The following is a 27,790-nucleotide window of genomic DNA, read 5'->3' as shown; positions in this document are numbered from 1 at the left end:
GCACCAGCACGAACATAAAGATAAGAAGAAGTCACCTAAAGTCCAAGGGAGTTTCCTTTCCATTGGGCTTTGCCAGCAGAGGTGGGAGTGAGTGCTCTGGGGAATGGTGTAGGTGGCCTTGAAACCCCCTGGAACTGACTGGTGATGTCCCAAAGGGTGCATCTCATGGCACATGCTGAATGTTAGGCTGGTGGCTGGCCATGGAGCAACTGGGAGCTCCCCCTGCTAAATCCTACAGCAGGAGCTTCCCCTGGACACCTCTGCTGGAGGTGAGATGTGGGATTTCCATATTAATCTGCTTTGCTTCATGTGGAGAGGCTTGGAGCAATGAGTCCTGCAGTGAGGCAGGCACTTCTCAGAGTGATCTCATGAGGCTGCAATGAGCCCTTGTGGGCAGAGAAGGACCTGGGGGCACTGGGTCCCCCGGGGGCACTCATGGCTGGGGGCAGCCTGTGCCACTGTGGGACTTCTTCTCATTGAACCCCTCTATTTTCTATTAAGGTGTCCATTCTCAAATGCAGGTGGTGACTCCGGTTACCGGGATCCATCCTAAGACATCTGGAGCGAGGCTGATTTCAGGAGGCAGCAGCAGACGGGCTTTGTGCCTGTTGAAAATGAGGCTCCTCTTCCATAGCCCAGAAATACAAGGATTGGGTTTGGAAAACACAAGCAGCTGCAAAACCCCTCTTTCTTCTGAGGGCAGGAGGTGGCCATGACCCCGCTCTTTGTTGCTCTGGCTCCTGTGTGGGGCAGACCAGCTCTGGGCCACGCAGTGAAATCAGTTTCACTGCATTCATTTTCCACCAGGGAAGGTCATGAGGGCTGGGATGGGTGTCCCGCCCTGCGAGGAGAAATCGGCTCATGCCAACAGAGCCACCAGCGCGGCGGTCCGAGGGTGGGAGTCCCCGCGCTGTGACCGATGGTTATTGGCTATTCCGGAGCTGGTTTCCATGAGTTTTTAGTTGTTTTTTTTTTTAATGGGTAAAAAAAAAAAAAAAACAACAAACCTTAAATTGAACAATTCTGGATTCATCCCCATGCGGAGCGGGAAAAATTTTGAAATCTTGAGCATTTTTGAGGGCTTCAAAACAATTTCCCACCCAGTTATAGCCACCAGTCCCATCAGGATGTGTTTGAAAGCACTCCAGCAGGAGCTGAGCAGAGCTGGTCTCAGCTGGATACCGCTCTCGACGAGAAATGCCGTGGTGAGGGGTCATGTTTCTTCAGAAAAGAAGTATCTTCAATAGGTCAGGAAGTTATTAGTGTCTGCTAACAATAAGAGCTTTGGATTGATTCAATAGATGCTCATTTTAATTGTAAAATGCCAGTAATGAGAAATGTGCCATCCAATGACTCATTTTTCCCTTGTAAAAATTATTGGACATTTTTATTAGTTTTACAAATGACAGGACCTCGTATTTCTGAGAACACTTTATACAAGCCTTGCACAAGCCCACTCTCATAAAAGCGTGTCTGTGGTGACATCCGGAGCCACAAGAAGGGGAGCGGTAGAAAGGCCCAAAGTGGTGAGGACAGCCCACAAGTGGAACTGGCAGGACCGAACCCCAAGAGGGTGGGAAGGGGTGGATACAGCACCGGAGACATGAGCCTCGGCGCTCCTTCCCAGCAGTGCCTTTCTGGAGAGGCACGGGGCACACAAGGGGATGGGTGCCAGCCGGCGCCCGGAGGTCGGCCCGGCGCAGAGCCCCGGAGCGGGGCAGCGGCGCCGGTGTTGAGGCGGGCGATGCAGCGGGCACAGGGAGGGCAGGAACCAGCCCCGGCCGGGTAGAGCTGAGCCAAGGTAAGCGCCGTCCCCCGGCCGCGGCCCCTCTGCGGCCGGCGCTGGGCAGAGCGGGGACCAAGCATCCTCCTCCTCCGCTCCCAACGGAGCCGCCGCTTGGCGCCGTTAACCCCAGCGCCCGGCTTCATCCGCGTCGGGGTTACCTCTGCCGGCAGACAGCGGGGGCCCGGAGCGCGGAGCTTGCCTGCCCTTGGCTTGCGAGGAACAAGAAAAGGGGTTGAGCGCAGCCAAGGAGCAGGGGGCACAGGGACATCCCACGTCCAGCCCGCCTGTGCGCTGGATGGGGCTGGCGGGGAGTGCCGTCGGGGTGTTCCTCCTTCTCCGGAGAACAGAAGAGCTGCTTTGGCCAGCTTTGCTCTTTTGTAAAATCCAAGCAATTTCCCACGGAGAATTAATTTGCACAAGGGGGGCGGGGGGGAAGGGAATAGTTTTAGGGAATTTCTCATTTCAGCGTCTCCTTTCCCCACTCTTGTTGGTGGTGTTTGTATGTCTGTTTACATCCCATGACAAGTCATCCGTGCGCAGCGTCCCATGAGCTGGCATGGTGTGACATAATGCGAGAGCCGAGATAGCCTCCTGCTGCTATTTTAGTGGGGAGGATATTTTAAACTTTATGTTATCCAGGAAATTTCTGGAATATTTGTCTTCATTCCAAACCAGAATGAAAACAATTCCTGAAATGTTGGAAGTTCCCGTGAAACAAGTAGCGAGAGCTTCCAGCTCTGGCACCACCGACAGCCGGGCAAGGGGAGGCCTCAGCAGCAGGCAGTGGGTGGCAGCAGCAGGGAATGGGCAGCAAGGACTGGGCAGTGGGAGCAGGGAATGGGGCAGGAGGGAATGGGCAGCCAGAGCAGGGAATGGGCAGCGAGCAGCGGGCTGAAGGCATCACACCTCTGCCCGTGCCTTCCTGCAGCCTGGCATGCATTTGCTTTCCAACAGCACAACTGCAATCGTGCATTAGGGCACAGGTTTAAAGGGGGATGGCTGAAGGAAAGGCACAGGGAGAGTACCAGGCACAGGGATGGAGCTGGCTTGGACCTGGCACATGCCACAGCCTCCCAGCATCACCCGGGCAAGGAGCTGGGACAGGGAGCAGGATGTGCCGCGGTGTCAGTGGATGGCAGTGGGGACAGGCAGCCCTGCTATGAGCTTGTGCAGCAGGCACAGCCCTGCCTCTCCCTCCCCATCAGGGGCAGGACGCGATGCTGGGCTGGGAGGGCTGTAGAAACTGGGTTGTGGCAGCTTCCCCCAGCGTTGTTCTTGGTCAGTGCAGTTCTGGGCCTGCCTGCGGGCTCTCCTCAAGGGCATTGGTCCAGCCCAAGCCCCCGGGGCTGATGCTTTGCAGGGAAGGTTAAGGTTGTGTGGGGGACAGAAGCGACTCCAGCAGCCCCCCACGCTCCAGGGCAGACGCTTCCTTGTGCCAGGATGTGCTAGGAGAGACCCAGGGCTGCTTTGCAAACCCTCTGTGGTCTGTGGGGACCAGCCTCAGCCGGCAGCTGTGGGGCTGCAGGAAGGAGGGATCTGCTCCGAGCCTCAGCGCTGCATCTGCTGAGCCTGAGCCGCCATGGGACAGGCAGCGCTGCGCAGGGACCGCAGGGAGCCGGGGTCTGTGCGTCTGTGTCGGGGTGGAAAGCGCCGTCAGGTTCCCGAAGCGTTTGCTTTTGCTTTTGCCCTTGCCGCTGCGCTGAGGCTCTCAGTGCTCGGAGCTTTTGTTTTGTGCGCTCCGGGAACCGACAATTTGTAAAGCCACGCTGCCGGGCTAATCCTCCATCAGCTCCCGCAGCAGAGACCAGCTGGGATCTGGCAGCAACCTCCCTTCTCCCGCTTCAGCCGGCTAAAGCAGCGAGTGTCTGTAACCAGTAGCTCACAGGTTTTGACTTATACGCAAAGCAGAGCAGCAGCCTTCTGCAGCCGGCAGCCGGCACTGCACAGGCACGTCGTGCTCCTGCGCCAGCACAGGGACCTGCTGGGTGGGCAGGCAGAGCTGTGCCAACAAGGTGCTGAGCGCCGCGCTGAGTCCTGGGGGCGATGCCAGCCTCGGTGGTGAAATCATCTTGGCTCTCTCCTGCCTTCGGAGCCGTTGTTATGCCCCGGAGATGCTCTTAAGGAGGGGAGCTCTTTCCACGGCACGGTTTGCCGTGGCTCCGGTCCATGAGCTAATGCATTGGGGAAGCAATGAAATTAGACTCTAAAACAGAGGTAGCTTCCTCTTTGTGTGCAGGAAAGCCCATCCACGGCACATGGTTTTAACAGAGAGCACGGTAGCGCTGTGAGTCTTGAACCAAGTTGTGCTGTCTCCTCTGTTGAGCCCCAGTGTGCCGGCTCGGTGAGCAGCAGGCTCCATAGCCGTGCTGGACGAGCACAGGTAGAGCACTAGGAACAGGGAGAGCTGCCCCACTTAAGGGAGGTTCAGGAGAACAGGGAGGACTTGGATCTCAGGGTGCTGAGATTTCACTGGAGCCAGGGGTTGGTGCGTAGATAGGTGCTGGTTGGCATCAAACCCCACATCTTTCCCAGTGGTTAGCAGGTAGTGAACACGGGGCTGGAAGCAGTGTCTGCTAATCCTGGGTATGCCAAGGGGAAAGGCAGCACAGGGGCATCTTCAGCAAGCCAGATGTCAGTGGAGAATAAACACAGCCCTGAGAGCTGTGCCCCGGGCTGCTGCATGCAGTTCGGAGGAGGCAGACAAGCAGGATGCTGCTGTTAGCCACTGGCTGCTCAAAGAGACACCAGTGTCCCCACGGACCGGCTGGCTCGCTCCAGGATGATCCCAGCTTCCCTGCATCCTTTTGCTCCCTAATCCCAACCAGTGCCGCCACAGCTCAGTTTGGGGTTAGCTACGACTGGTGCCATGGGATGGCGGCACAAATGGTGCCATCGGAAAGGCTATGGAGCACCCCAAAATGTTCATCACCTCTTTGCCAAAGTCCTGCTCTGATGGGACAGCGCAAGCTGACCCCAAAGTGCATCTGGCACAAGAGCTGCCCCATCCATCACTTCTCGGGCTGTACCAGGGAATGGCAGGGGTTGGGGGGGAAGCATGTAGCCAAGGGACCAGCTCTGCTGCACAAGGGGACCCTGCCCCAGGTCATCCCAGATGGCAGAGGTTGAACAGGGACCTGGTAGTGCCAATTGTCCCCCTGCTCCCAGGGATGTGGTACTGTGACACTGTGATACTGTGATGTGCTGCTGGACAGGCACAGAGCTGGGTTTGTCCTTTGCAAAGACAAGGCAGCATCTTCCCATGATGAGGCAGCAGCAAGGGATGAGGGTTCCCCACCCAGGGCACCCCGTCCTCTGTGGGTAGCAGTGCCCTGGGGAGCTGCAGAAGCTGAGCATCCATTGGGCTCATCCTGCAGCTCCTCGTGGGAAGCTCCGAGCCCAAGGCTCTGTGTGCAAAGAGCCTGTGATTTTCAAGAGAACTCATTCTGAAGCTGACTGGAGTCTGTCAGAGCAAATCAGCTGCAGTCTGAGCTAGCCACTTGTCTCTGCTTTAACCCTGGGAAAGCAACTGGGCTGCAAATGTTTACCTTATGAGGCAAACCATCAATATCCTTGAAACTTTGATTAAAAAGAATACTGGACGAGAGCATCTTGTGGGTTTCTTTTCTGGTTTTTTCTTCTCCCTGATTCGTTTCACAATAAGCCAGAAGCATGGCTTGAGTTAGGGCTTTGGCAGGGGTTTTTATCATGATGGATATAGTGGAGGAGAGAAAAGAAGCTTGGTTATCAGAGGATGCCAGAACTCAACTTCCTCACACATAGATTTAATAATGCAAAAGTTCTCCTTTAAAGGTCTCCTTAGAACAAATCCCAGTCATCACAAAGTCCACAGAGATAAATTAAATTACATTTTAATAGTGGAGAACTCATTCCTGGGCCGGGCGCAGTGAAAGTAATGTTCTGCCTTAGACAAAAGTAGCCTCGTCTCCCATCTGAATGCTACCATATGAAAAACTTAATTGGAAATGGAACCCCACAGCTTCCAAGGCACAACAAGGGGCCGTCATGGCTGGGATAGCTCTCTTGCAGGCATTATGGTCACTGGAGCATTATTCTTCTCCCCCCCCTTTTGTAAATGAAAAGGCGTCTCCAAGAAACTGCATCCAACACGTATCTGCTGGAGCTGCATCTGGAAGTGGCTGGCCACAGGCAGTTGTGTCCAGCATAACCTAAGCTCTGCCTCAGGGAACAAGGATGCAAGGCACTGCGCTTCCCATACATGCTTCACGCCCTTGAGAGCCCCACAACAGGCTTCGGCATCGCGGTGCTCCAGCGAAGCATCCTTGCCTTTCTCCTGGGATCGTTGTTTTCCGCTCTGCCACCTTTCCAAGCCAGGCTCAACCCGTCCTCATCTTCACACTGTCATCCTGAATGTGTTTAGGATATGTACAAGTGCTTCCCATGCAGACACAGACATTTAAAGGGCATGGGGTGTGTGCGGTACGTGCCTCAGGACGGGGTGATGCGGGGTGCAGGCTGGGCCAGCCTCACCTCGAGGCCCTGCGTGATGAACACTCCCCAAAACCAAAAGAAAGGGGGAAAACCAGGCAGGAAAAGCGTGAGGGAAGAGCTGCCTTGTTCCTCTCCGTGTCTGCACAATCCCCCAGATCCCTCGGCAGAATTAGCTCCTTGCAGAGCACTGCATTCAATTAATTATACAGTTTAAAACACAATACGTAGACGTATCCCATTGACACCAGCAAAGCTCTTGGCTCCGCTGGAGACCTCTGTGAAGCTGCAGTGCAGCAGAAGTCGGGCTGTGCCACAGGAGATGCTCTTAAATTGTCATTAAAATCATTGTAGTGTACTACAAATGTCACAGAACGCAGCTTTGGCTGCTCAAGGAGCCCCTCCACATGTGTTTTCAGCTGATTTAGCTAGGCTGCTTTCAGTACAGTGGGATCCCTGTCTGCTTGCATGAGCCTGGGCTGAGCAGTGCGGGGTACATGGGTTCTCTACGGGGACATGGGGACACCCCATCTTCACCCTTTGGTGCTGCTTCAGTGCAACCCAGATCACCACCATCAGTGCTGCAGCCCTTTGCGGGTCCGCAGGAACACCCAGCTCATATCTATGGGGATCCCAAATCACCCCAGGGCCCCAAAACCATCTGAGGGTCCCTCCTGCTCTCTGCAGGGGCACAGATGGGCAGCAAGGAGCTGAACCAGGGGCTCACCCACCCTTTCCTTGCTGCTCCCAGAGCCAGCCTGGATCTCTGCTCTGGCTGCCGCACGTTACTGATGGGGGGCACTCAGGACCCCCAGGATCACCAGCCTGCATCCCCGTGCAGCGATGGGAGCCCACAGTGATTACAAGCTTCCTGCGTGTCCCGCCGCTGGGGCTTTGTCACACACGATGCCTCACATCTGGGATTCGACCCTCTTGGTGGGGATGGTAGTGCCATTTCCATGTCAAGCTGCAGCTTTTTGACCCCCAGCCGTTTCAGGGCTTGCAGCTATTGTGTGGGGTTTTTAATGTTGCAAGAATTTATATTGGGGGGAAAAAAAATTAATTTAAAAAAGTGCCTTTCCCCCCTCCCCTCCTTTTCTCAATGCCTTGGGAAATGTCATCCAGCAGGAATGTTCCCAAGAGCTTCCCGTGGCCGAGAAGAGCAGGGGCCCCCATGCCCAGCTCCTGCCCTTGTGCCCAGCCTCCTGCCACCGGCTCTTTAAGCCACGGCTCCCTTGGGTGCCCCATCCCTGCTCCCCAGGCATTGCCCCACGCTCCCAGGGAAGCAGGGCCGGCCCTGCCCCACGGCAGCACCAGGTCCTGCTCTGCTGCTGCTGAGGCAGAAGGGAGGAGGCTCGGAGAGGGACAAGCTGTGCACAGAGCCACCTCTTCTGCTTAAGCTGTTTTGTGCCCTCTTGGCTGTGCCAATGGCCTCTTCCCCTTCCAGCTTTGGGCAGAGCTACAGGAAACGCTGGAAACCCCACACCTGTGGTTTGTCATCATTCAAACTCCATTCAATTGTGTCCCAAAGCAATTCACTTTTCCCAAACATCAAAGCCTTCAGAGTGATGCTGGGAGAGGGAGGGCTTCCCCCATGAATCCCAATGGCTCCTGCACTCCCTGCCCTGCTCTGGTCCCAGGGGCTGGACACCTCCATTGGCTGTAGCCAGGAGACCAGGCTGGCTGTCCCCTCATAGCCCATAGAGCTTCAGCCTGAGTGAGAAGCGTGATGTGCTTTGGAAATGGATTAGCACTGTGTGATGGGGCCGGGATTCAGCTGGGTTTGTTGAGCAACTTCATCCTGGGGAGAGGGATGCATCTCAGATGGGGTTGTGAGAGCAAGGGCAGGGAGAGCTGAGGCATTGCTCGCAGGAGGAGGAGGCAGATCCTCCCCAAGAAGGTGCAAGTGATGCTGCTATTGATTGCCCCATGAGAAGGTGCTGGATGCCTTTTTCCAGCCTCAGCATCACATCACAGACCACTTCCACGGGACTCATTGTGGGACAGAAAAGGCTGCAGGCAGATGTGTCTGAGTTCACCAGTAGCTTTGCTGTGATTGACCTCAGAGGGTTCTGGTTCTTGTGCAGGGAAGGGAGCAGAGAAAGGTGTTTGCAAACCCGCCTGCCTGTTGTGTTCTACATAGCAGGGAAATAGAGGGTGATGCCTGGGACCGTGCATGGGGCAATGAGCAGGGCAGTGCACAAGGCAGTGGCACAGCACCATGTGCGGGGCCAGGTGCAGGCAGTGCGGAGGGAGCCCCAGCCTGCCCTGCGTTTGGTACTTAGAGCGTGGTAGCCCCATCTGGGGCTCAAAAACCCAGCCCCAGGACCAGGTACCATAGAGAAATAATGAGGAGAAAGAAATAAGGGGGAGACACCAGGACCAGAGTGGCCCCACACCCCTCTGCGTGCCAGCGGATGCTGCGGGATGCAGGTGGGATGCTGGTACCCAGGGTGCCCTCACTGCCCCATCAACACTGCCCTCCTCCCCAGCATCCGAACTTGTGTAAAGGCAACTGCATAGGAAAAGCTGTAGCAGCTCCTGCCTCTGCAAGCACCGTGTGCTGCTGTCCCTGCCGGAGCTCGGAGCTGGTTTGCCTCAAGGAATCCGTGAGATTCATCCTGCTGTGATCTGTAACAATATTGGGATTAAATTAGCTTCCCTGAGCTGCAGAGGGGTCAGCGTGTAAGGCCCCCTGGTTAATCCAGCAGGCCAAAGAGAACAGAAGCCTCCCTGCATTGGGAAAGGAAAACAACGGGGTCTGTTTGCAATCCGTGGAGCTAATTCAAACAGCATTCCTCAAACAACAGGGGAAAAAGGGCCTTGGGAGCGAATGAGAAAGGAGCATTTCCCAACATGCGCATAGCATCGCTCCTTGCAAAGAGGCAGAATGTCCAAGCCTGCATGGGGTGCAGCGTCAGGAAACCCGGCAGGCAGCGAAGGAGATCCTGAAGAGCAGGGCAGCTCCCTGGGACACACATGGGAGCTCCCTCCCTGCCCTGTTCCTAGGGAGCACAAAGGGAGCCGGTCCTGCCAGACCCCTCCGGACCTGCCTTGGGCAGCACGGGGGGTGCAGGCAGGCTGCCCATGACACATCAGCGGGATGGGGCGCGTGGATCTCGCTCTGCCTTCACTTCACGGCATTTCCCTGGCTCAGCACCAAAGTCGGGGTGACCTCCCCAGGGCTGTTCCTGGAGGGACACGCGCATCCCAGCACGGCCACTGCCGGAGCAAGGCTAGGAAGCAGCGTTGCCCTGTGAAAGCCCAGGCTTGCTTGCTCTGCCCAAGGAGAAGAGGCATGCCCGGGTGATCCTATCAGGATCACTCCCGTTCCTCTTGCCTCCCCATGGAAGGCATGATCCTGCGTGCCCCCGTGCCTGACCCCCCAGCACGGCTTGTGCAGCCTGCCTCAGGAACTCGATAGTTGTCTTTGCAACCAGAGCACTTGTTTGCGCAGCAAGCTCGGCGCTTGGGATAACTGCATTGCTGGGGAGCCAGGACCGCAGGTGTTGGGATGCTGTTGCCCAGGCTATCAATCATGCTGCAGGAGATAAGCCTTCTGTGTGAAAGCAGGGTGCAGGGGAGCAGGGGAGCGTCAGAGACAACTTCAGGATGTTCTTGCTTTCCTTCTGCTTTCTCGGCGAGCGTCTCGCTTGCTTTTTGCTTATGCTGAGATATTATCACAGGCTGATGAGGCACCGGGGATGAGTAATGCACCCTCTGTGCCAGCTGAGAACTTGTAGGCACTGGTACCTGCCTCTGCACACAGGGTTAACGTCAGGAGCCCTGGGTCTGACAGAAGCTGTGGTGCTCAGGGCCGGAGCTGCTGGATGCAACCCCACTGCCTGCATCCATACAGGCTGAGGGATGCAGCTCCTGGAAGCTCAGTCCCAGCCTGGAAGTCCCTGTGGTCCCTGGGCAGGGTGGGCTTTCCATGGAGGAGAGGCCTTTTCCTTGGCTGATTGAAGCAGAGGAGGATGCAGGGCAGGAGATGGAGAGGGAGGAACTCAGAGCAAAAACCAGCAGGTTTTGAATGGGGAGGGGAACCATGTGCTCGAATGGTGGGGCTGGGAGATGTCGGGGGTCCTCCTCTGCTCCCTTTGGCTTTGTGCAGAACAGGACACAGAGCCAGCCAGGGAAAGGCTGGTGCTGAACAGGCAGAGTCACCCGCAGTGGGTGACCGGATACCTGTAGTGCAGGATTAGACCTGCTGCTTCTTTTCCACCTAATGTGGCCAAAAGTGGTGAATTCAGGCAGCCTTTGCCCACCCCTTTCCCCCATGCACCGCATTCCCAAGGGCATGCGGGATGATGGCTGTGGATGATGCTCCCTGGGTACCACACCGGGCGCTGGCACTGCCACCACAGCCTGGCTGGAGGAGCCCAGGCTGCCGGGTACCTGCTCAGTGAGCACTTCTGTGGGCAGAAGGAAAACCTCCCAAGCCAGCAGCTCTGTTCCCAATCTGGAGCCGCTTGGCTTTTCTACCCTGCTCCAATGTGGAATTCCACGTCCTTTTGTACAAGAGGGAAACAACCTGTTTAGGATTAATTTAGGATCAGCCTTAACAGCCATTAGCTAAAGCAAACCAAACGGGTAAATGAGCTGCCTGCCAGAAGGGAAGAAATGTGGGACTTGGTGCTGCTTTTATTGTGGAGGGTGTTAAGGCAGGATTTAGTGTGATTTACTGTCCTCTGCAATGATACCTTCCAACACCAGGGAGCTGGCAAGCGCCCTTGCCTGCAGTCAGATACGCTTCTCTCTGCACTAATTATTGACGTGTCCAGTAGCCCTGCTCTTCCGGCTGGGTTTGTCAGCATTCCCATTTTAAAGCTCTGTCTTTAGGGTTTATTGCTCAGTTACAAACATTTGCTCCAGACGGAAACTTGATCTACAGCCGTCAACTGGAGCTGCAGTGCTCTGAGAGAGAGGAGGAAGGAAAAGGTTTGGCTGTTCAAGGCAAGTGTCAAACACAAGGTCTTTGGCTTATTAGGGGTTTCACTCTTACAGCCAACACAGTGATGCTGTCCCAGAGCCTCATTCGATGGGACTTCAGAATACCCTAGACTAGAAAGTGAAAAAGCTCCAAATCGAAAGAGAAAAAGGTCTTTAAAATGGAGATTTGCCACAGTGACTGCTCAGCATCTGCCCAATGCTCAAAACACATTCCCAATGCTCCTGTGAGAGAGCAACGATCTCAGAAGATATCATTTGCAAGCAGGAAAGCAGGGACCTTTAGCGAGGTGCCAAAGAAACTTCCGGATGAATAAACCCTCCATACACACGTGCGTTAACACAAGCACAACGCAAGGGGGAAGCTGGGAAGGGTGAATTCTCCTTCTTGCCTGTTCTGGGTTATTTTGCATCTTTGTGTTGATACCTGCTCCCATGCAGGCGCTGTGTAAGCAGAGGTGATTCCAAGGGTGTGAATAACACAGACCCAGGAGATCCTCCAAACCTGTGTATCCGGGGGGCTGTTCTATGCCAGGTCCCACACCCTTGCTCTCCTCTTCCTCAGGGCTGCCAGCGCACAGAGTGCTCTGCTGGGGATGCTCAGAGACCTTAGCAGGGACCTGTGGGCAGCAGAAATCAAAGGGGACCTGCCCCATCTCTCCAGCATGGGACCCACAGTGGGATTCAGGACCCAACACAGCCCTTTAAAGAGCCTGTGCCCTCTGGCTTCCAGCTAGGAGCCCTGTGAGCTTGGGGAGGACCAAGTGCAGATACTGCTGCTCCTCCTTGCTTCAAGACTTTAGTAAGCAGTGCAGAGTGAGTCACCCTGCTTGGCATGGGTGTCTCACCCATCAGCGCGTTGTCCTGGGCTGTCCCTAGGAGCACTTGGAAACCAAGACAGAATTTTACTCATTCCAGAAGAATTATGGCATCTGCTCGAGCGGATCTTACACCTAAAATAAAGAGTGGAACGTGTTCAGTGCTTGGAGACGTTGGCACACAAAGGGGGGAAGGTAAAGATGATGCTTTCAGTGCATCTCCCTCTGCAGCTCCCTGCTTCCTGCCCACTGCCAGGCACTGGTTTGGGCTTTATGTAAACCACACGGTTATGGACAAATAGCCGCCATGTAGAGAGTTTAGAAGATGCTGGCACTGACTTTGAAGCATCCCTTTGAAAGCCTGAGGATTACCTTCCACAAGAGAAAGGCAGAGGCAATGGGGCAAGGAAAGTGTTAGAGAGGGGCAAGCTTTCTGCCTGAGATTCCCAAGAGAGGGAAAGTGAACATGAAGAAGCAGCAGCCTCCTCGCCAGCTGCAGAGGCCAAGAGCACGGGTAGCTCAGCAAAGCAGGGAGAAGGCATACAACATCCTCATGTACTGAGGAGGATGCTCTGAAATGGTAAGGAAGGGAGGATGTGGCACCCCTCTCACTGCATCTCTTGGGTGGGAGTGAGCCCTGACCCTGCAGATCAGGAACATACAACCTGCTTGTGCTATCTAGGTTCTTGGGGGAGCTGAAGGGAAGCAAACCCCATCCCCAGGACACTGATAGCATGCCCAGAGGCTGGCCAGCAGCTTGCCACCCAGCCATGCACCCATCAGGGTACCAGAGCCCCATGGCCATGGGCATTGCATCAGCCCCACAAGAGCCAGGGATGAGGGTCAGTCAGTCATGCAGAGGGACCCACACGGTGCTGCAGCCACTTGAGAAGTGGGCAGACAGCAATTCCTATTAATGGCTTGTACAGAGAGACAGCGGGACAAGGTCCAGCACGGCTCCATGTGTCCCATGGCACGTGTCCCGGGAGCACCAGCTTCCTGCCTGAGCCTGCGGTGCAGGGGGCATGAGAGGGGATGGGGGCCTTCATCGCCCCACAGCTCCCCAGTGGCTGGGGCCCTTCTGCCTCCTCTATGGGGGGCCAGCACACTGGGGCTACTCCTGTGTTCCCCTATGCACCCATGTGAAGCTGGGGTCCATCACACATCCCATCGGAGAAGGGAAAGGCAGCTGACAGCAGCAGCAGGAGGAAAGCTCCCGTGCTGCTCAGGTGTGACGAGGGGCAGGTATCCCAGGCCAGCCCCACCGCAGTCACACTGCTTTCCTGAGCGTGAGCGTTTCCTCCTGCTGCAGAGCCAGAGATGGAAAAATATCCAGGCTTTGAAGCCCTTTGCCTTAGTGCTTTCCCCGCTCCAGAGGATAATAAGCTGCTTTTAATATTTGACATGTTTATTAACAGATGCAGTTGTGACAGCCGATGACTTCATGTGCCAGTTACCACTGAAATGTTAGTAATAACTTGGAATTAAGTGTCATAAATAAAGCAGACTACAAAGGCAACTAGATGGTGTGTCATTCTGCAGTAATTCACCGAGACCCTGTTGGCTCTGCAAGCAACACTGGAAGGTCCTTTGTGGAGCTCCAGTCCGGGTTTTGCAACAGTCACAATATTTTGGCTGGATATTGTCTTAGGAGGTGGTACTAGTGGGGTGGAATTCCCTCATGCAGGAGTTTGCACTAGATGCCTTTACAAAGCTGGATACTCTGGTAATAATAATAATAAAAAGCCCCTACCCGCTGGATGGGGATGGAGTCTACGGCATTGAGACCAGGATTTATTAATGTGCAAATCGCTCTGATATGATCACATACTTTCTGCTTTGCATACGCAGGGAGCAGCGTGGGCTGATGGAGTAGGAACTAGCCTGGGCGATCTTTACGAGCTGAAATCCTGCACATCACTGAAGGGTTTGTTCCTCTGCGAAGCTGTTAGAAACCTGCTTTAGGAAAGCAAGCGAACCAAAGCCCCGGCCCCAAACGCACCAGACCGCTCCATGAACTCGCCATGCATCGATTCCTCATTGTTTTTGACAGAAACGTGCGTGTAACTTTATCTGGAGGAGCCGAGGATTGTTGTAGTTGGGCTTGTAGTGGTTTAAACCTGAGGCACCCGTAGAGCCTTTGCAGCAGGGATGAGGGAGTGACAAGTCAGAGGTAAGGGTTTCCGAATGCGGGCTTGTTTAGATGAAGCTGTTGCAATGCGGGCTGCTAATGAGGAGCGCCAGCCTTGTCAGCATCCGACTTGCGGGTTTGCCTTGTGCAACGTGGGTAATGAGTCCAGACAATGAGAGCTGTGAGGAATCACAGCGCGATCTGTCGCGATCCCCGTCTCCCCCGCCCCTTCCCAAGGTGTGCGGGGGGCTTTGCGGGAGGCTGGGCTGCTGCACGCTGGCCCCCGCCGCTGTTCTGCCTCCCCGGAGAGGGGAAGGGGGCACGGGGAGCTGGTGGCACCATTGATCCGTTCGCTGGAGCTCGCTGCTGGTCCTGGATCAGCCCCAGGGTCCCGCCGAGCGCAGCGCAGGGGCGGCAGTGCCCTGCCTGCTTCCCCGCTGGCTGCCAGGGACGGGAGCGTGCCCGCAGCTGAGCAATGAGGGCACGGGGCGGTTGAGCAGGCTCAGTATCCCTGCGGCTGCACCCCGCAGAGGACGGCACCCATGGGGGCACGGCAGGCACCCGGGGAGCGCGGGGTAAGTACGGACTCCCTGCGGGATCAGTGGGGAAAGAAAGGGTTTAACAGTGATCCCGGTGATGGTGAGAGCTGTGCGTTAACACCCCACCTTGATGCTGCTGGATCTCGGAGCTGGGCTGCTGAGCCGGTGGGTTAGCGAGGGATCGGGGCAGTCCGCGGTGTGCTCCCGCAGCCAGGCGGGGATGCGGCTCCCTGACAAGGTGATGTTTCAGCCTCTGTCCTCTTGATCCTCTGAGCCAGGGGGCTGCGAGACGTGGGTGCAGGCAGCTGGGGAATGGGCACCCCTGCACTGATGGGGTTTCTTGTAGGTGTTTCCTTGAGTGGTCCTGGGGATGGATGAGGGGTGCTCAGGTGATGTGCTTTGGGTTTGGAGGGGTGTCTTCCAGTAAAAGGCATTAAAACAGGGCAATACCAGCCAAAGCAAACACTGCTCACCATGGCAGGCCTGGAGCCTTGACGCTCCTGAATGAATGGGGCTTGGTGGGTTCCAGTGCAAAAACCCTTGTTACCTGGAGGTCTCTGAACCAGGGGCAGTGCTTACAGCGCTGCTGTGGTGGCCAGGTTTATGCTGAGATCCCACAGGAATCCCCTGAAACATCAGCCTGGAGCGTTCTCCGACGGGAATGACTTTGTTCAAAGTCCATCCATGGACTTCCATGGTGCACCTGATCCCCACTGCAGGGCCAGGGCCGTGGGTTTGGGTGGGAGCAGGGCAGAAATCCCAGCGGGCCTGGAAACCACCCTGGAAAAAAGGCTCCTTTCAGCTGGATCAGCTCCGCAGCCGCTGCGAGAGCAGCAGCACCACCCTGAGGGACACAGCAGGGAGAGAGCTCGGGGTGCAGGGGCACGGATGTGACCCCCTGAGCACAGGCAAAGGCAGAGAATAAACCTCGCATTGCCATCACCCGAGGTTCATTTGAGCTGGCATCTGCTCTATGGGGCTGTGAGGCTGCAGGGAACTGGGGTCAGGTCATCCCTGGGCTTTGAGCATAGTGGGGACGATGCAGGCAAGAGAGGCAGTGGATGGAAGGCAGAGACACCTTCCCCAGGGCTGTCTGAGCACAACCTGTCCTCTGCTCGGGAAGGGAAGTGCTGTCTTTGCCTGACACTGCCCCCTCTGTAGTCCTGAGTTCAGCTCTGGGGCTCCCAACACAAGAGGGATGTGGAGCTGCTTGAGTGAGTTCAGAGGAGGCCATGGAGATGCTCCAAGGGCTGGAGCAGCTCTGCTCTGGAGCCAGGATGAGAGAGCTGGGCTGGGTGAGCCTGGAGAAGGCTCAGAGGAGACCTTACAACAGCCTTCCAATAGCTAAAGGGGGCCTACAAGAAACCTGGAGAGGGGCTTTGGACAAGGGCCTGTAGGGAATGGCTTTAACTTGCCCGAGAGGAGACTGAGATGAGCTCTTAGGCAGAAGCTCTTCCCTGTGAGGGTGCTGAGGCGCTGGCACAGGGTGCCCAGAGAAGCTGTGGCTGCCCCATCCCTGGCAGTGTTCAAGGCCAGGTTGGACACAGGGCTTGGAGCAAGCTGCTCCAGTGGAAGGGGTCCCTGCCTGTGGCAGGGGTTGGAGCTGGAGGAGCTTTAAGGTCCCTTCCAACCTAAACCAAGCTGGGATGTTATGGTTCTATGAACACATACCCAGCCTTCCAGCCGTACCCATCACAACCTGCCTCTGAGGATGATCCTTTGGGGTTGCAGCCAGGTGCTGTGGACCAGCTGTAGGATGGCCTTTGTGGCAAGCCACCCTGAGCCATGCCAGAGCTCAGAGCTTGCTCCCTCTGACCTGGATGCTGTTACCTCTTAAAGAGGCAGAGCTTGTGCTTGTTCCAGCTGGTCCTGCCCTGCCCCATGCCCAAAGCTGAGCCTCCCGGTTATTTGTCCCACTTGGGTTTGCTCCCGCTGCTGAAATCAGTGCTCCTGGCTCTGCGGGGCTCAGGTTTCCCAGTGACGTTCACCGGGAATCCCTGCAGGAAGCTCACACTTGGCAGATGCTTCCTTTGCACATGGCCAAGCAGAAGGCCCCGGGGGCTGTTTAGGGTCTTGGTCTCTGTTTTTGCCCGGAGAAGGGGCTTAGCGCAGCAGCTTGAGGCTACTCCTGTAAGCCCTGGGAACTGCTTTCAGAAAGGCTGCGTTTAGAGATGTGGAAGGTTGCTGTAAGCCCTTCGGTTACACTGGAAAAAGAGGGGAATTGGGTACTGAGCCGAATGTGTGCACACTCCAATGGGATGAGAGCCTCAGCAGCCCCGGCTGTGCTGCATCAGACCCTCCTGCTGGCACACTCAGGGTTTCCAGGAGTTGGGGCTGTACTCTGCACCTCTGCTGAGCACACCCCTGCATGGCAATAGGGCTTTTAGGGTTGGTGAGGAGCCCCTTTGGTAGAAGAGCAAGGTTTTGGGTGATGCTCTGAAATGGACCGGTTTGCAGTTCCTGGTCTGAAATTCGCTTCGGCTCCTGCCGGTTTAGTATGATTTGTCCCTGGCTGGCATTTGGTAAGTGGGTTATTGAACTGAGGAGGCTTAAACCTGCCTCACGTTGCACCTCATAGGAATAGGCTTGCTTTATCAGTGACTGCACCTAAATCCCCAAGCAGCTCCTGTCTGTGGCACTGGAGCTGTTCCTGCCGGGATGACTCCAGCGCCTGCTCCGGGGCTTCGCTGCTTCCTTCTTCTGCAGCCCAGCACGCAGCCTCTCTGCTCCAGCAAGAGGGTAATGGAAATCCCCCAGTAAAAGATTTCCTGATGTTTTACAATGCTGGAGCACAAGCGCTCCCGGAGAGAGGCCTGTGGCACTCTTAATCACAGCATTACTCGGAGCAGCTACTGTGCCAGGCACTGCGCAAGGAGCGGAGCAAGGAGCAGGGGTGCTCCTATAGCAGAACCCTGGAGCATCTCCATGCTCCAGGCTGGGACAGAGGGGTGGCCAGGGGCAGGAGCCTCTCCTCAGTGTATTCCCCATTAGCAGCTCTCAGCACGGCTCCGCAGATCCGGGGAATGCAGCGCAGAAGCTGGTGGAAGGAGTCAGACCTCAACAATGCTGCGGAGAACTCTGCTGCCAGATTGGCTTTTATGATTTCATTTCTCTCAGCGCAGTTGATGGGTTGGGGATCCTGCAGAACTTGGCGCTCGGGGAGGGGCTCAAATGAAGACCTTCTGCTTCGGAAATGTGACTTAATGCAGCCTGCTTTTATTGCTTCAAGGATTAAGCAGAACAAAGTGGCTCTGCCTGTGCATGTGCAGAGATGCTTGCCGGCTGGAGGAGCGTGAGACACCCTGTGGCAGGCGCGATGACCGAGCTGTGCGTGCATGGGACCTGCTTTCACGCAGGGTTTCACATGCTCCTACAGCGTTGTCTGTGCCTTGACAACAGGGACAAGTCCTCAGTGACAGGGTTTAGGGGTGGGCTTGGCAGTCCTGGGGTAAAGGTTGGACTTGGTCATCTTAAAGGTGTTTTCCAACCTGGTTGTTTCTGTGATTCTATGAAACACTGCTTGGAATGATAGCATGAAGGGGAGACTTTCCCAAAGAGAATTCCCAACTCTCCTCCCTGTGGTTCTGCACTGCCTTCCTCCCAGTGCAGAGCAGACAGGGAGCTGCAGGCATGGGGGTCACTCAGAGCAGGCAGGACCATGCAGGCAGTGCGGAGACATTGTGTTGGGGAAGCACAAGCATTGCGTCCATCTTTGTGTGCCTGGAAATAGGAATAACAGTGCCACAGGGCTGAATGAGGTGTGGGCTTGGTACTGCTGGTCCTTCGGCATCCCAGCTTGCAGCACCTGTGCAGCCCTGGCCCGGTGGGGTTTTGTGCCGAGGAGCCACTCCTCAGTGCTCACCTCTTTGCCCCTTTCCCTTGCTGCTGCCCAATGAGGCCAGCTCTGGAGATGCTCCAACTGGATGAGGCTCCTGCTCCACACCCCCCCGAGGCTGGTTCCTGACACCCGTGTCTCCTGGTGCTGGAGAACAAGGGAGGATGCGCACTTGGGAGCCCGCTGGCTCTGCTCCCTCGCTGGGCTGGGGAGCTGCACAGGCACACGTGGGGCTGCAAGCTTCTCTTTGGGAAGCTTTGCCTGCCGGAGGCTTTTGCCAAGGGAGGGCAAGGCACACAGGGAGATAAACGTGCGTGTGTGTGGGCTCCTGCTTGTCTGAAAGATGCCTCCTCTCCTGCTGGCTGTGTCCCACCTCCGAGGCTCAGCCGTGCTGGAGGAGCACCTCGGATGCTCTCCAGGGCAGGGCCGGACTGTGGAGGGTGCAGGGGCTCACGGTGGCAGCGGTGCCTCCTGATCCCTGCACCATCATCGCCCCATCCTGCTGCTGCTGGACGCTGGCCAGGGGATTTGGTGGGCACTGGGGAGCTGAACCACCCTTGGATGGGATGGCTGGTCCTGATGCTGGTCCCCTCCTGCCCCTGCATAGTCTCCTTTACCTCTCCTGTGGTACCCACTGGGATTTGTCCCCCTGCTCTGGCTGGCTCATTGTGCCTGGGGCGAGGACCACTATGTGCCCCACAGACCCCATCCTCGTGGTCCTCCTCTCCATAGCACCCCGCTCTCATTTCCTCTTTCTCTTCCTCCTCCCGCTCCCCTCCCTGCACCTCTGATACAGATCCAGTGCCATTGTCATTATTTGAGGAGCTCGATAGAAACTTAAAGGCAGGTTGGGGAATCTGCTGGTTGCTACCACAACAACCAACCTCCCTGGAGCCTTTCCTGGGGCTGAGATGCTGCTGCCACCAAACCAACCCCAGTGAAACCCTGCGAAACCCCAGCTCCTGCAGGCAAAGACACTTCTGAGACCTGTTCTTGCTTATTCAAGACATGCAAGATACCCCTCGATAGACTGCCAAGGTGAAATTCAAGTTCTCTACCCAGCCCCAGGCCCTGTAAGCCCCAATCCCCCTGTGCTCAGAGCTGATGCCCGGATGCTGCTGGCAGCAGACCTGGCACTTCCTGGGGGTTCATTACTGCTGCTGCTGCAATCAGACTTGGTCCTGCCTCCAGCCCTCACACAAGCATCTGGTCCTTCTCTCCCAGACGCAGGAAAGCTTTGGAGAGCCCGTTTACATTATGGCTAGCCTGATACCTTCAGCAAGAGGCAATATATCAGCAATTTAGTTATTGAGGATTAGGTCTTGAATATCCTGGGGATATAATGTTGGTCTTTCTCACCTTGTGTGTAGGAGGACTAATGGTAAATTATCTGGATGGTTTACATTTTCTGGCTTGCATTGGAGCTCCCAAGGACCAATTTATCCTGATGGAACTGCAAACAAGGCTTACTGTCATCTCGGATGCAGGGGCCAGGTCTCTCCAGTAATGAATTCAGAGCAACTCAGGTTATCCCAAATCCTTCCTGTCGATGGGATAATGGCATAAATCCTGCTCATGTTTAGACTGGAAATTGTTTGCAGCAACCTGAGCTTGACCGATGGCTGCAATAGCTGAAAGAGGCATAATCTGTGTCCTGAGGTGAGGGTGGGAAGAGCTGGAAGCCCGGCCCTTGTGCTGCAGCCTCCGCTGGTGGGCACGCTGCAGACCCTGGGTGCTTGCAGGGAAGTGTTGAAACACGGGGATCGTGCTAATGGGCAGCATCCAGGATGCAGGGAGCTTTCCTGTGCTGAGCGGGCAGCTGCGGCTGTCTTTGGGCTAGAAAGCAAGGAAACAAGGAGGGAAAAGTGGGTGCTTGTTTCCCATGGCACCTCCCTGCCCTCGCACTGAGCGAGCCCTGAGAGACGGGGTCTGTGGAGGCAGCACAAGCTCCACGCTGGCTCTTGGCAGGCTGGGGCTGTGTTTGCTCCATCCGAATATCCCTGCTGCTGTCCCCACCCCGAGGGGACTTTGCCCAAACTGTGAGTGTTGTGTCAACACCCGGGGCAGGTTCAGCCTGTGCTTGTTGTGACTGCGCTTCACCTGTAACCGCTGTGATTAAAGCAAGGGGCAGCACCGTGCTCCCTCCAGAGCTGCTGGCGCTCGGCACTCATTTAGGGACGCTGCTCTGCGCACACCAGGTAGCACCCATGGGGCCCCCTCTGTCTGTGCCACGCTGTGCATTGCCATGCTGTGCATTGCCATCCATCCGCAAGATCCTTCCTCTCCTGGCTGCTTCACCCCAGGTCCCTGCACATCAGCAGGGTGCGGAGGGAGGCTGCGGGGCTGGGGTTGGGATCCCCTCTCTGCTCTGCTCAACGCTCCCAACAGCCCAGCTCAAGCACTTGCCAGTGTTTATAAAGCAGCTCGCAGCAAACAGCCCTGGAGGTGCAGAACGAGTCCGTGCTTACACAAGCAACTCATTACGTATTGGAGACCCCTGCGGCTGGGCTGGGGGCTGTAAGGACAAGCACATGGGCAGCGCTGTGCTCCTGCCCCAGCAGCGCCGCAATCACTGCAGGGACACAAAGAGGTCAAAGGCGTTGGGGTGCACGTGAGCCAAAGCTGCCACAAGGTGCCCGCTCGGGGTCACATCTTGGCATCGAAGCGTGTGCTGCTGCAAGGCTCAGTGGTACCCGGTCACACCCCCCTTCAGCAGCTGAGTCGGGATGCTGCGGGCAGCCCTCTCTCACCAGGTATTTTGCTGCTGTGGCCATAACCAACTTTGGCCACCCCATGGTGGGCATGGAAAGGGCCTGGAACCCCAGGGCCCACGTCTGTCATACAGACGGGCTGCAGCCGGGCCTTGTTCCAGCACCATCACTGCTGGCCGTTTGGGGCATCGGTGGCTGCGCAGTTATTATAAAGGGATTATACCCATTTTCTGTTTCATTTGAGTTCACAGAGTGAATGTTGTCGCCTGTATTCCCACACAATGGCAGCCATTGGCAGGGCTTCCCTCTGCCAGCTGCAGAGAGGAGCACGGCTCTGCCTGGCAGCACCAGAGCTCTTGGTGCAGCCCAGAGGTTGCCCTTCCTTCCCATCAGCCACAGAGCATCACACTGCTCCCCACGGGCCCTGCCTGCACTGCCTCTGCCCTGGAGCAGGAGCAAGGAATTGGATGCTCCAGGGCGAGGACAGGGCACACGGTGGCTCCCATGCAGGCTGTGCCTGCAGCCCTGGTTGCCATCCAACATCTTGCTGCCGCACCAGGCTTCCCTTTGCTCTCCAAGACGCTCATGCAAAGCAATTGGGCATCTCACCGTGCACAAGGCAGCGCTGACCCTTCCCTGCCGCTCCGGGGCAATGGGAACTGGGAGGTTTGGAAATTCCCTCCGAGCAGGAGCGCGCTGTTTTGGGCAGCTCGCGGGATGATCCCGCCCTGTCCCCAGACAGCCCCGGCTCCGGCTTTGGGGCTGCAGCTCGCTTTCTGCTCGGCTCGACGACCAGCCCCAGAGGTGCCCACTTGATGGGAAACATCTTGTGCGCTTGGCAGCGCGCAGAGGCCATCTGCTCCTCGAGGAGGGGCGGCCGAGGGGGGACTGGCACTCTTCTAAACAACTTCCAGCTCGAGCCGTACGCAGCGTCGGCAGATGGCAAAGCCGCGTCGGGCGCTGCGGCGCGCGCTCGGTTATTGAGCAACGCAGTGACTTATGGATGAGGTTGGGGGGCGGTTCGCCCCACTCCGGGGGCCGCCGTCTGCCTGCACCCTCTATGTGCGGCTCCCCCGGTTCACCCCACAGCTTCCGTGCTTGCCCGCTGCGGTGCCGAGCCCAAGCACTCCGGGAACGATGTCGGCTGTTGAGTTAATCTGTTCTCCTCTTCCTTTGCAGTCCCTGCGAGCGCGCTTGGAAACCGCAAGCAGCTAACGCTCGCTGGCAGAGCCCCCCGATGGGACTAGAGCCAAGCTCCTGCGCTCCTCACGGGGATGAAGGTAGAGCCATGTTACCTGCTACCTAAGCTCGCTGGCGCTGGCGTGGTTTGTGGATGTGGTCCTGCACCGGGCTTCGCGCAGAGACTCTCAGCTCTGATCCCGCCCGAGACGTTTTAGCAGCGGCAGACAGAGATCCCCAGCTGCGGAGCGGGCTCCTCCGACCACCCTGCGACGGAGGGGCTGCAGCGCTGGAGAGTTACTATGCAGCTTGGACTGTTTGTGGTGGTGGTTTTTCTAAGCTCCATGGATCTAACGGGCAGCAGCAAAGTGGCGAAGGGCAAGAGGCAAAGACGAAGTATGTATGAAACGCTTTCCTTCCCTACTTCTTCTCGTGGTGCTCTGCGCCTCGGGCACACGGTGAACGCGGTTTACCAACGCAGAGAGCCAGGGGTGCCCTTGGAGCAGCCCGAAATCCCACTCCCATTCAGAGATGTGCATTCCACTGCCCCACATTGGACCTGACGCAGGCCAAGGGGTGGCCCGGTGCAACCCGAGGTGCATGGGGGTTTAAGCACCCCTCCAGGCTGGATGATGCTCGGCTGGTCCCAGCCTGGGGCTCCACGCAGGGCAACCAGGCTGCGTCGGCGCAAGAGCAGCGGCACGGGTTTGCCCTCGTTTACGTAAGCTCGCTTGTAGAACTGTTTTACATTAAAACTGGTTGAAATTCGATTATATAAAAATGATTTTCTATTAAAACTGGGACTGCTGAGCCCTGTGAGAACAAGGGAAACTTGACGTCATGCCTAATGCTATAAAGTGCAATTTCCAGCAAGGGCCCAGTTTATACCTTTGCCATAGAGGCAGACCTTGGCTCCGCGGCCCAGCGCTGCAGGAGGAATGGGGCCGCATCCCTTGGGAGTCACTCCACACTAGGGGCCAGGGCCCAGAATCCCGAGGGGACATCCCAGAGTAGACCCAGCAAACCCCCTTGCACTGAGGATCCGCCGGGATGGGGACCCCCTCTGCTTTCTGTGTCACTTTCCATGCCTGAGGGAGGACCCAGCGATGGGGCTGGGACAGGCAGCAGGGGAGCTGCTGGGGTCTCGGGTCACTGGAGGGGGACAGGAAAGTTTTGCTACCTCTTGGTCTGGCATGTGAACGCTGTGATGCTCCGCGCTTGCTTTGGAGGGGTAATAAACGTGGTATTTAAAAGAATACATCTTTTTAAATCCACAGCTTTTCTATAAACAAGGACACTGCTTGCATAATAAACTAATAAAAATAACCTGCATTCTAGCCTGCAAAGAATGCTATTGGTTTCAAAACAAGCAGCATTTTTATATGATAATTAAAAGCAGAAAACTCTCTCAAGACATGGGATTGAGTATTTTTCTTGGACTGGATTTAGGAGCTGAGAACACATCTCTATTTTGGGGGCAGTGAAATCTCCCGCACTGCCAGATATAGTTAACATAAGCAGGGTCACGGCGAGATCTAGCTCGGGATGCGGCCTGGCTCGAAGCACAGCACAGAATTAGTCAGATGGTTTTGCTCCAGCACCCCTTGGCTCTGGTCCCCGCTTGTCCTGCACTGTGCCCATGGCTCAGCTGGGGTGGCACCGCCTGCTCCAAGAGGGGACATGGCAGGGATGGTCCCCCCCAGATACGTGTCCCCTTGTGGGTGTCTGCATGGTGGGAGACAGAGCTGGGACCCTCTTGAGCTGGTGGCTGCTTCTGGGTGCTGCTGCTGCTGTTGGGACCCTCGCTCCCGCGCTTGATGCTGGTGCCTGTGGGCATCGGGAGCGGTGCTGGGAGCACATCAGGTCCTTGGCCTGCCTCGGTCCCTGCCCTTCCTGATGGTGTTTTGGGGTCAACCCCAACGCGTGCAGAGCCCAGCCATGCACACAGGCACTAATCACTGCCTCTCCTCTTGCCTTTCCAGTTAGCACCGAGCTGAGTCAGGGCTGTGCCAGAGGCTGCGACCTGTGCTCCGAGTTCAATGGGTGCCTGAGATGCTCCCCCAAACTCTTCATCCTTCTGGAGAGGAATGATATCCGGCAAATTGGGATTTGCCTACCATCTTGTCCCCTGGGATACTTTGGCCTTCGCAATACAGACATGAACAAGTGCATCAGTGAGTATGGGAGGGAATGGGTGCAACGTGGGAGGGTGGCATTGCTTTGAGGGGCCGCCTCCAGCGAGGTGAGATGCTCTGCCTGTATCAAAGGGCAGAAGGCACCAATTAACCCAGGGAATAACCCCATAATTTATGCTGTCAGACTGACCCCCTCCTTCTCTACGGGGAGAAGGGGAAGATGCTTTCTGCTTTTAAGGTACTGCTCGCACAATTACCTTTTCCACCTCCTCTGCCCGTTCATCATAGCCAAGCATCACTCTGAACCACGATCCTTGGCCTGGGGCTGCCTCTTTCAGCCAGAGCAACAGAAAGAAGCTGGACATGGAAAAATAGGATCACTTCCCTTCAGTTTCATGCAAACCACCCTCGTGGCCAGATTTCCATCTAACCCCCTTTCTTTGCAGCCCATATTGTAGCTTCATCTGGAGCTGTTGGCACTGGACTTCATTCTTTGCACTGTCCCACTCTGGCTGAGTGTTGCTCAAGCTGAATATCAGCCCAAACCTTTTCCACCCTGATCCTGATTTGGATCTGGCAGGAGCTGCTGCTGCCTATGGGAGCCTCAGCACAGTAGTTCTGTCCTGTACCAGGGAAGGATGCAAAGACACAGCCAGGCCTGGCAGGACATTCCGAGACTTGCCATGGCTGCTGGCAGAGCCCTTGGGGCCAGGACTGAACCCTGCTTAGCAGTCAAGAGCTTCCTGAGCTGTTTGTTCACATCAGGCTTCATGATGCCTTTGTGGTTGGTTGTTTTTCCCCCACAGAATGCAAAATTGAGAACTGTGAGTCCTGTTTCAGTCGAAACTTTTGCACAAAATGTAAGGAAGGTTTGTATTTGCACAAAGGGAGATGCTACATCACATGCCCTGAAGGCTACTCTGCTGCCAACGGCACCATGGAGTGCAGCAGTCCTGGTAAGTGATGCTTGGGCATCTGCTGGGTCCAGTCGCATGAATTGATGGAGTGTGGGTTAGGGGATAAAACAAACCCCTCAGAGACAGTGGCAAGGAAGGGGGTGCTTGAAAACTTAGGAAACTGCTGGGGAAATGCACATCTGGGGCTGTTCAGCCTGGAGAAGAGAAGGCTGCGTGGAGACCTCACAGCAGCCTTCCAGTACCTGAAGGGGGGCTATAGGGATGCTGGGGAGGGGCTCTTCATTAGGGACTGTAGTGAAAGGACAAGGGGTAACGGGTTAAAACTTAAACAGGGGAAGTTTAGACTGGATATAAGAAGGAAATTTTTTCCTGTTAGGGTGGTGAGGCACTGGAATGGGTTGCCCAAGGAAGCTGTGAATGCTCCATCCCTGACAGTGTTCAAGGCCAGGTTGGATGAAGCCTTGGTTGAGATGGTGTGAGGTGTCCCTGCCCATGGCAGGGGGGTTGGAACTGGATGATCTTAAGGGTTGGAAAACCCCTACCTATTCTATGATTCTATCTATTCAAGCCTAAAGTGGGGGAGAAGCTGATGGGGCAGGGAAACGAGAGTCACCACTGGCCTCTCTTGTTACCTGGCAGCACAATGTGAAATGAGTGAGTGGGGGCCCTGGGGGCCCTGCTCCAAGAAGAGGAAGCTCTGTGGCTTCAAGAAGGGCAACGAAGACCGAACGCGGCGGATTCTGCAGGCTCCCTCCGGAGACGTGTCCCTGTGTCCTGCCACCACGGAGGTGCGGCGATGCACGGTGCAGAAGAGCCAGTGCCCCGAAGGTGAGCGCGCATGGTTTGGGTTGGAAAGGACCTTGGGATCACCCAGTTCCAGCCAAAGCTGGATGCCTGTGCGCTGCAGTGGTGGGACTCATCTCCTCCTCTCCCAGAGTGCTTAGGTCTGTGTTTTTCCCAGGAATTTGAGTGTTTTCGGGATGAATGGTGGTTTGGTCACTCTCTGATGGGATGGACAAGATTTGCAGCTGGGTTGAGTGCTGAGAGCAGTGACTAACACCACTGTGGCCAAGCTGTTCCTCTGATGTACGCAGCAGCATTAGCTCAGGGGCTTGGTATGCAGCCCCGGAGAAGTGCAAGTGTTCACACTTCTGCTGGAGACTGACAATTACAAAGCTAAACCCAGATTTGACCCTTCCTCCCCGTTTGTGTTTAGGCAGCAGCTCACAGTGCAGAGCACAGACTGGCAGATAGGGCAGCACTCAAGCACCTCCGTGCACGCGGAGGGGAGCAGGACCTTTTGGCACCAGCAGCAGCAGTGGGCTATGGGCTAGCTGGGTTCTGCTGGAGAGCCTCATGGTGCCTCTTTGCTTTGCTGCAGGGAAAAGGAAGAGGAAGGAAGAGCAAGGAAAGCAAGATAATGCGAATGGGAACAGGAATAGGAAAGACACCAAAGACGCTAAGTCTGGCACCAGGAAGAGGAAGAGCAAACAGAGAGGGGCTGCGGTCCTCACCACATCCGCTAGCCCTGCCCAGTAGCTGCCCCTTTATGTCACCTGATGGCAAGACTTCATTGCTGCTATGTATATGAAAGCTTTATTGAACCAGAGCACTGCTACACAACACATACACATGTCCAGAAAGACAGACATATACTCCCCGACCGACCCACAGACCCAACAGAAACCACATACACAATGCATAAGGAGGCTGCACACACCCACACCACCCAGGACCATGGAGGTACGCTGCTGAGAAGAGGAGTGGGAGCACGCACGGAGGGATGCTCATCTCCCCATGGCTCCACAGGCACGCTGCGGGGAGGAGAGGTGGAGTACGAGTCAGCAGAGGACCCAGAGACTTCATGACCAAAGGCCTCAACTCGAGACCGGGTGCATGGCCCCAAGTGCAGCACGGCTGCAGCCACAGGGATGAGACTGGACCCATGTGGCCGCTCTCCCCAGCCTGGGACCCCGACTCACACAAAGGCAGTGGCCTCTTTCTCTTCCCCCCCGCCCTTTCTTTTGTGTTTTAAGCTGTATGACTTTATCATTGCGAATACATGTTAACCGGTTGTGGTAAGAGGTCAGTGGTATCTGCCCTGAATCTGCTTCAAAAGAGTTATTTCAAATTAAAAACAAACAAAAAAAAACCAAAAAACCCCAAAATGACAACCAGCTTCCTGAGTGTGTGGTTCATGCCTTGGCCCCTATGGAGGCTGGTGTCCCACAGGACAGAGACTCACTTGTGGAAGGGAAACTCACCAAAGCTCTAAGAAAAGCCCAGATTACGTTGCCAGCTGCACTGCAGCCACCCACCAGC

General features: G+C 56.0%; 1 protein-coding gene across 3 annotated transcripts; it reads left to right on the top strand.

The window, feature by feature from the left end:
* The first annotated feature begins 1,604 nt into the window (after positions 1-1,604).
* On the top strand, positions 1,605-27,790 carry RSPO1 (R-spondin 1). Of its 3 annotated transcripts, none has more exons than XM_057403517.1 (6): positions 1,605-1,801; positions 22,417-22,812; positions 24,399-24,590; positions 25,358-25,507; positions 26,108-26,296; positions 26,850-27,790. In XM_057403517.1, exons 2-6 carry the CDS (start codon positions 22,719-22,721, stop codon positions 27,005-27,007), a joined length of 783 nt encoding a protein of 260 aa, XP_057259500.1. In that variant the 5' UTR covers positions 1,605-1,801; positions 22,417-22,718; the 3' UTR covers positions 27,008-27,790. The 3 variants fall into 3 exon arrangements, with proteins under 3 accessions (XP_057259500.1, XP_057259501.1, XP_057259502.1); XM_057403518.1 differs by lacking the exon at positions 1,605-1,801 and adding an exon at positions 13,698-14,194; XM_057403519.1 differs by lacking the exon at positions 1,605-1,801 and adding an exon at positions 14,676-14,727.

Source organism: Pezoporus wallicus, unplaced genomic scaffold (genome assembly GCF_028554395.1).
Source record: "Pezoporus wallicus isolate ANWC-B61680 ecotype Strahan unplaced genomic scaffold, APGP_CSIRO_Pwel_v1 contig_8232, whole genome shotgun sequence".
In the NCBI taxonomy this organism is placed as follows: Eukaryota; Metazoa; Chordata; class Aves; order Psittaciformes; family Psittacidae; genus Pezoporus; species Pezoporus wallicus.
This window is presented reverse-complemented; position numbering and strand designations above follow the sequence as displayed.

Coding starts and splice junctions, on each gene's coding strand:
- RSPO1 (XM_057403517.1), top strand. CDS start 22,719: ATGCAGCTTGGACTGTTTGTGGTGGTGGTTTTTCTAAGCTCCATGGAT. Junction 22,813..24,398: donor GGGCAAGAGGCAAAGACGAA/GTATGTATGAAA, acceptor TTGCCTTTCCAG/TTAGCACCGAGCTGAGTCAG. Junction 24,591..25,357: donor AGACATGAACAAGTGCATCA/GTGAGTATGGGA, acceptor TTTCCCCCACAG/AATGCAAAATTGAGAACTGT.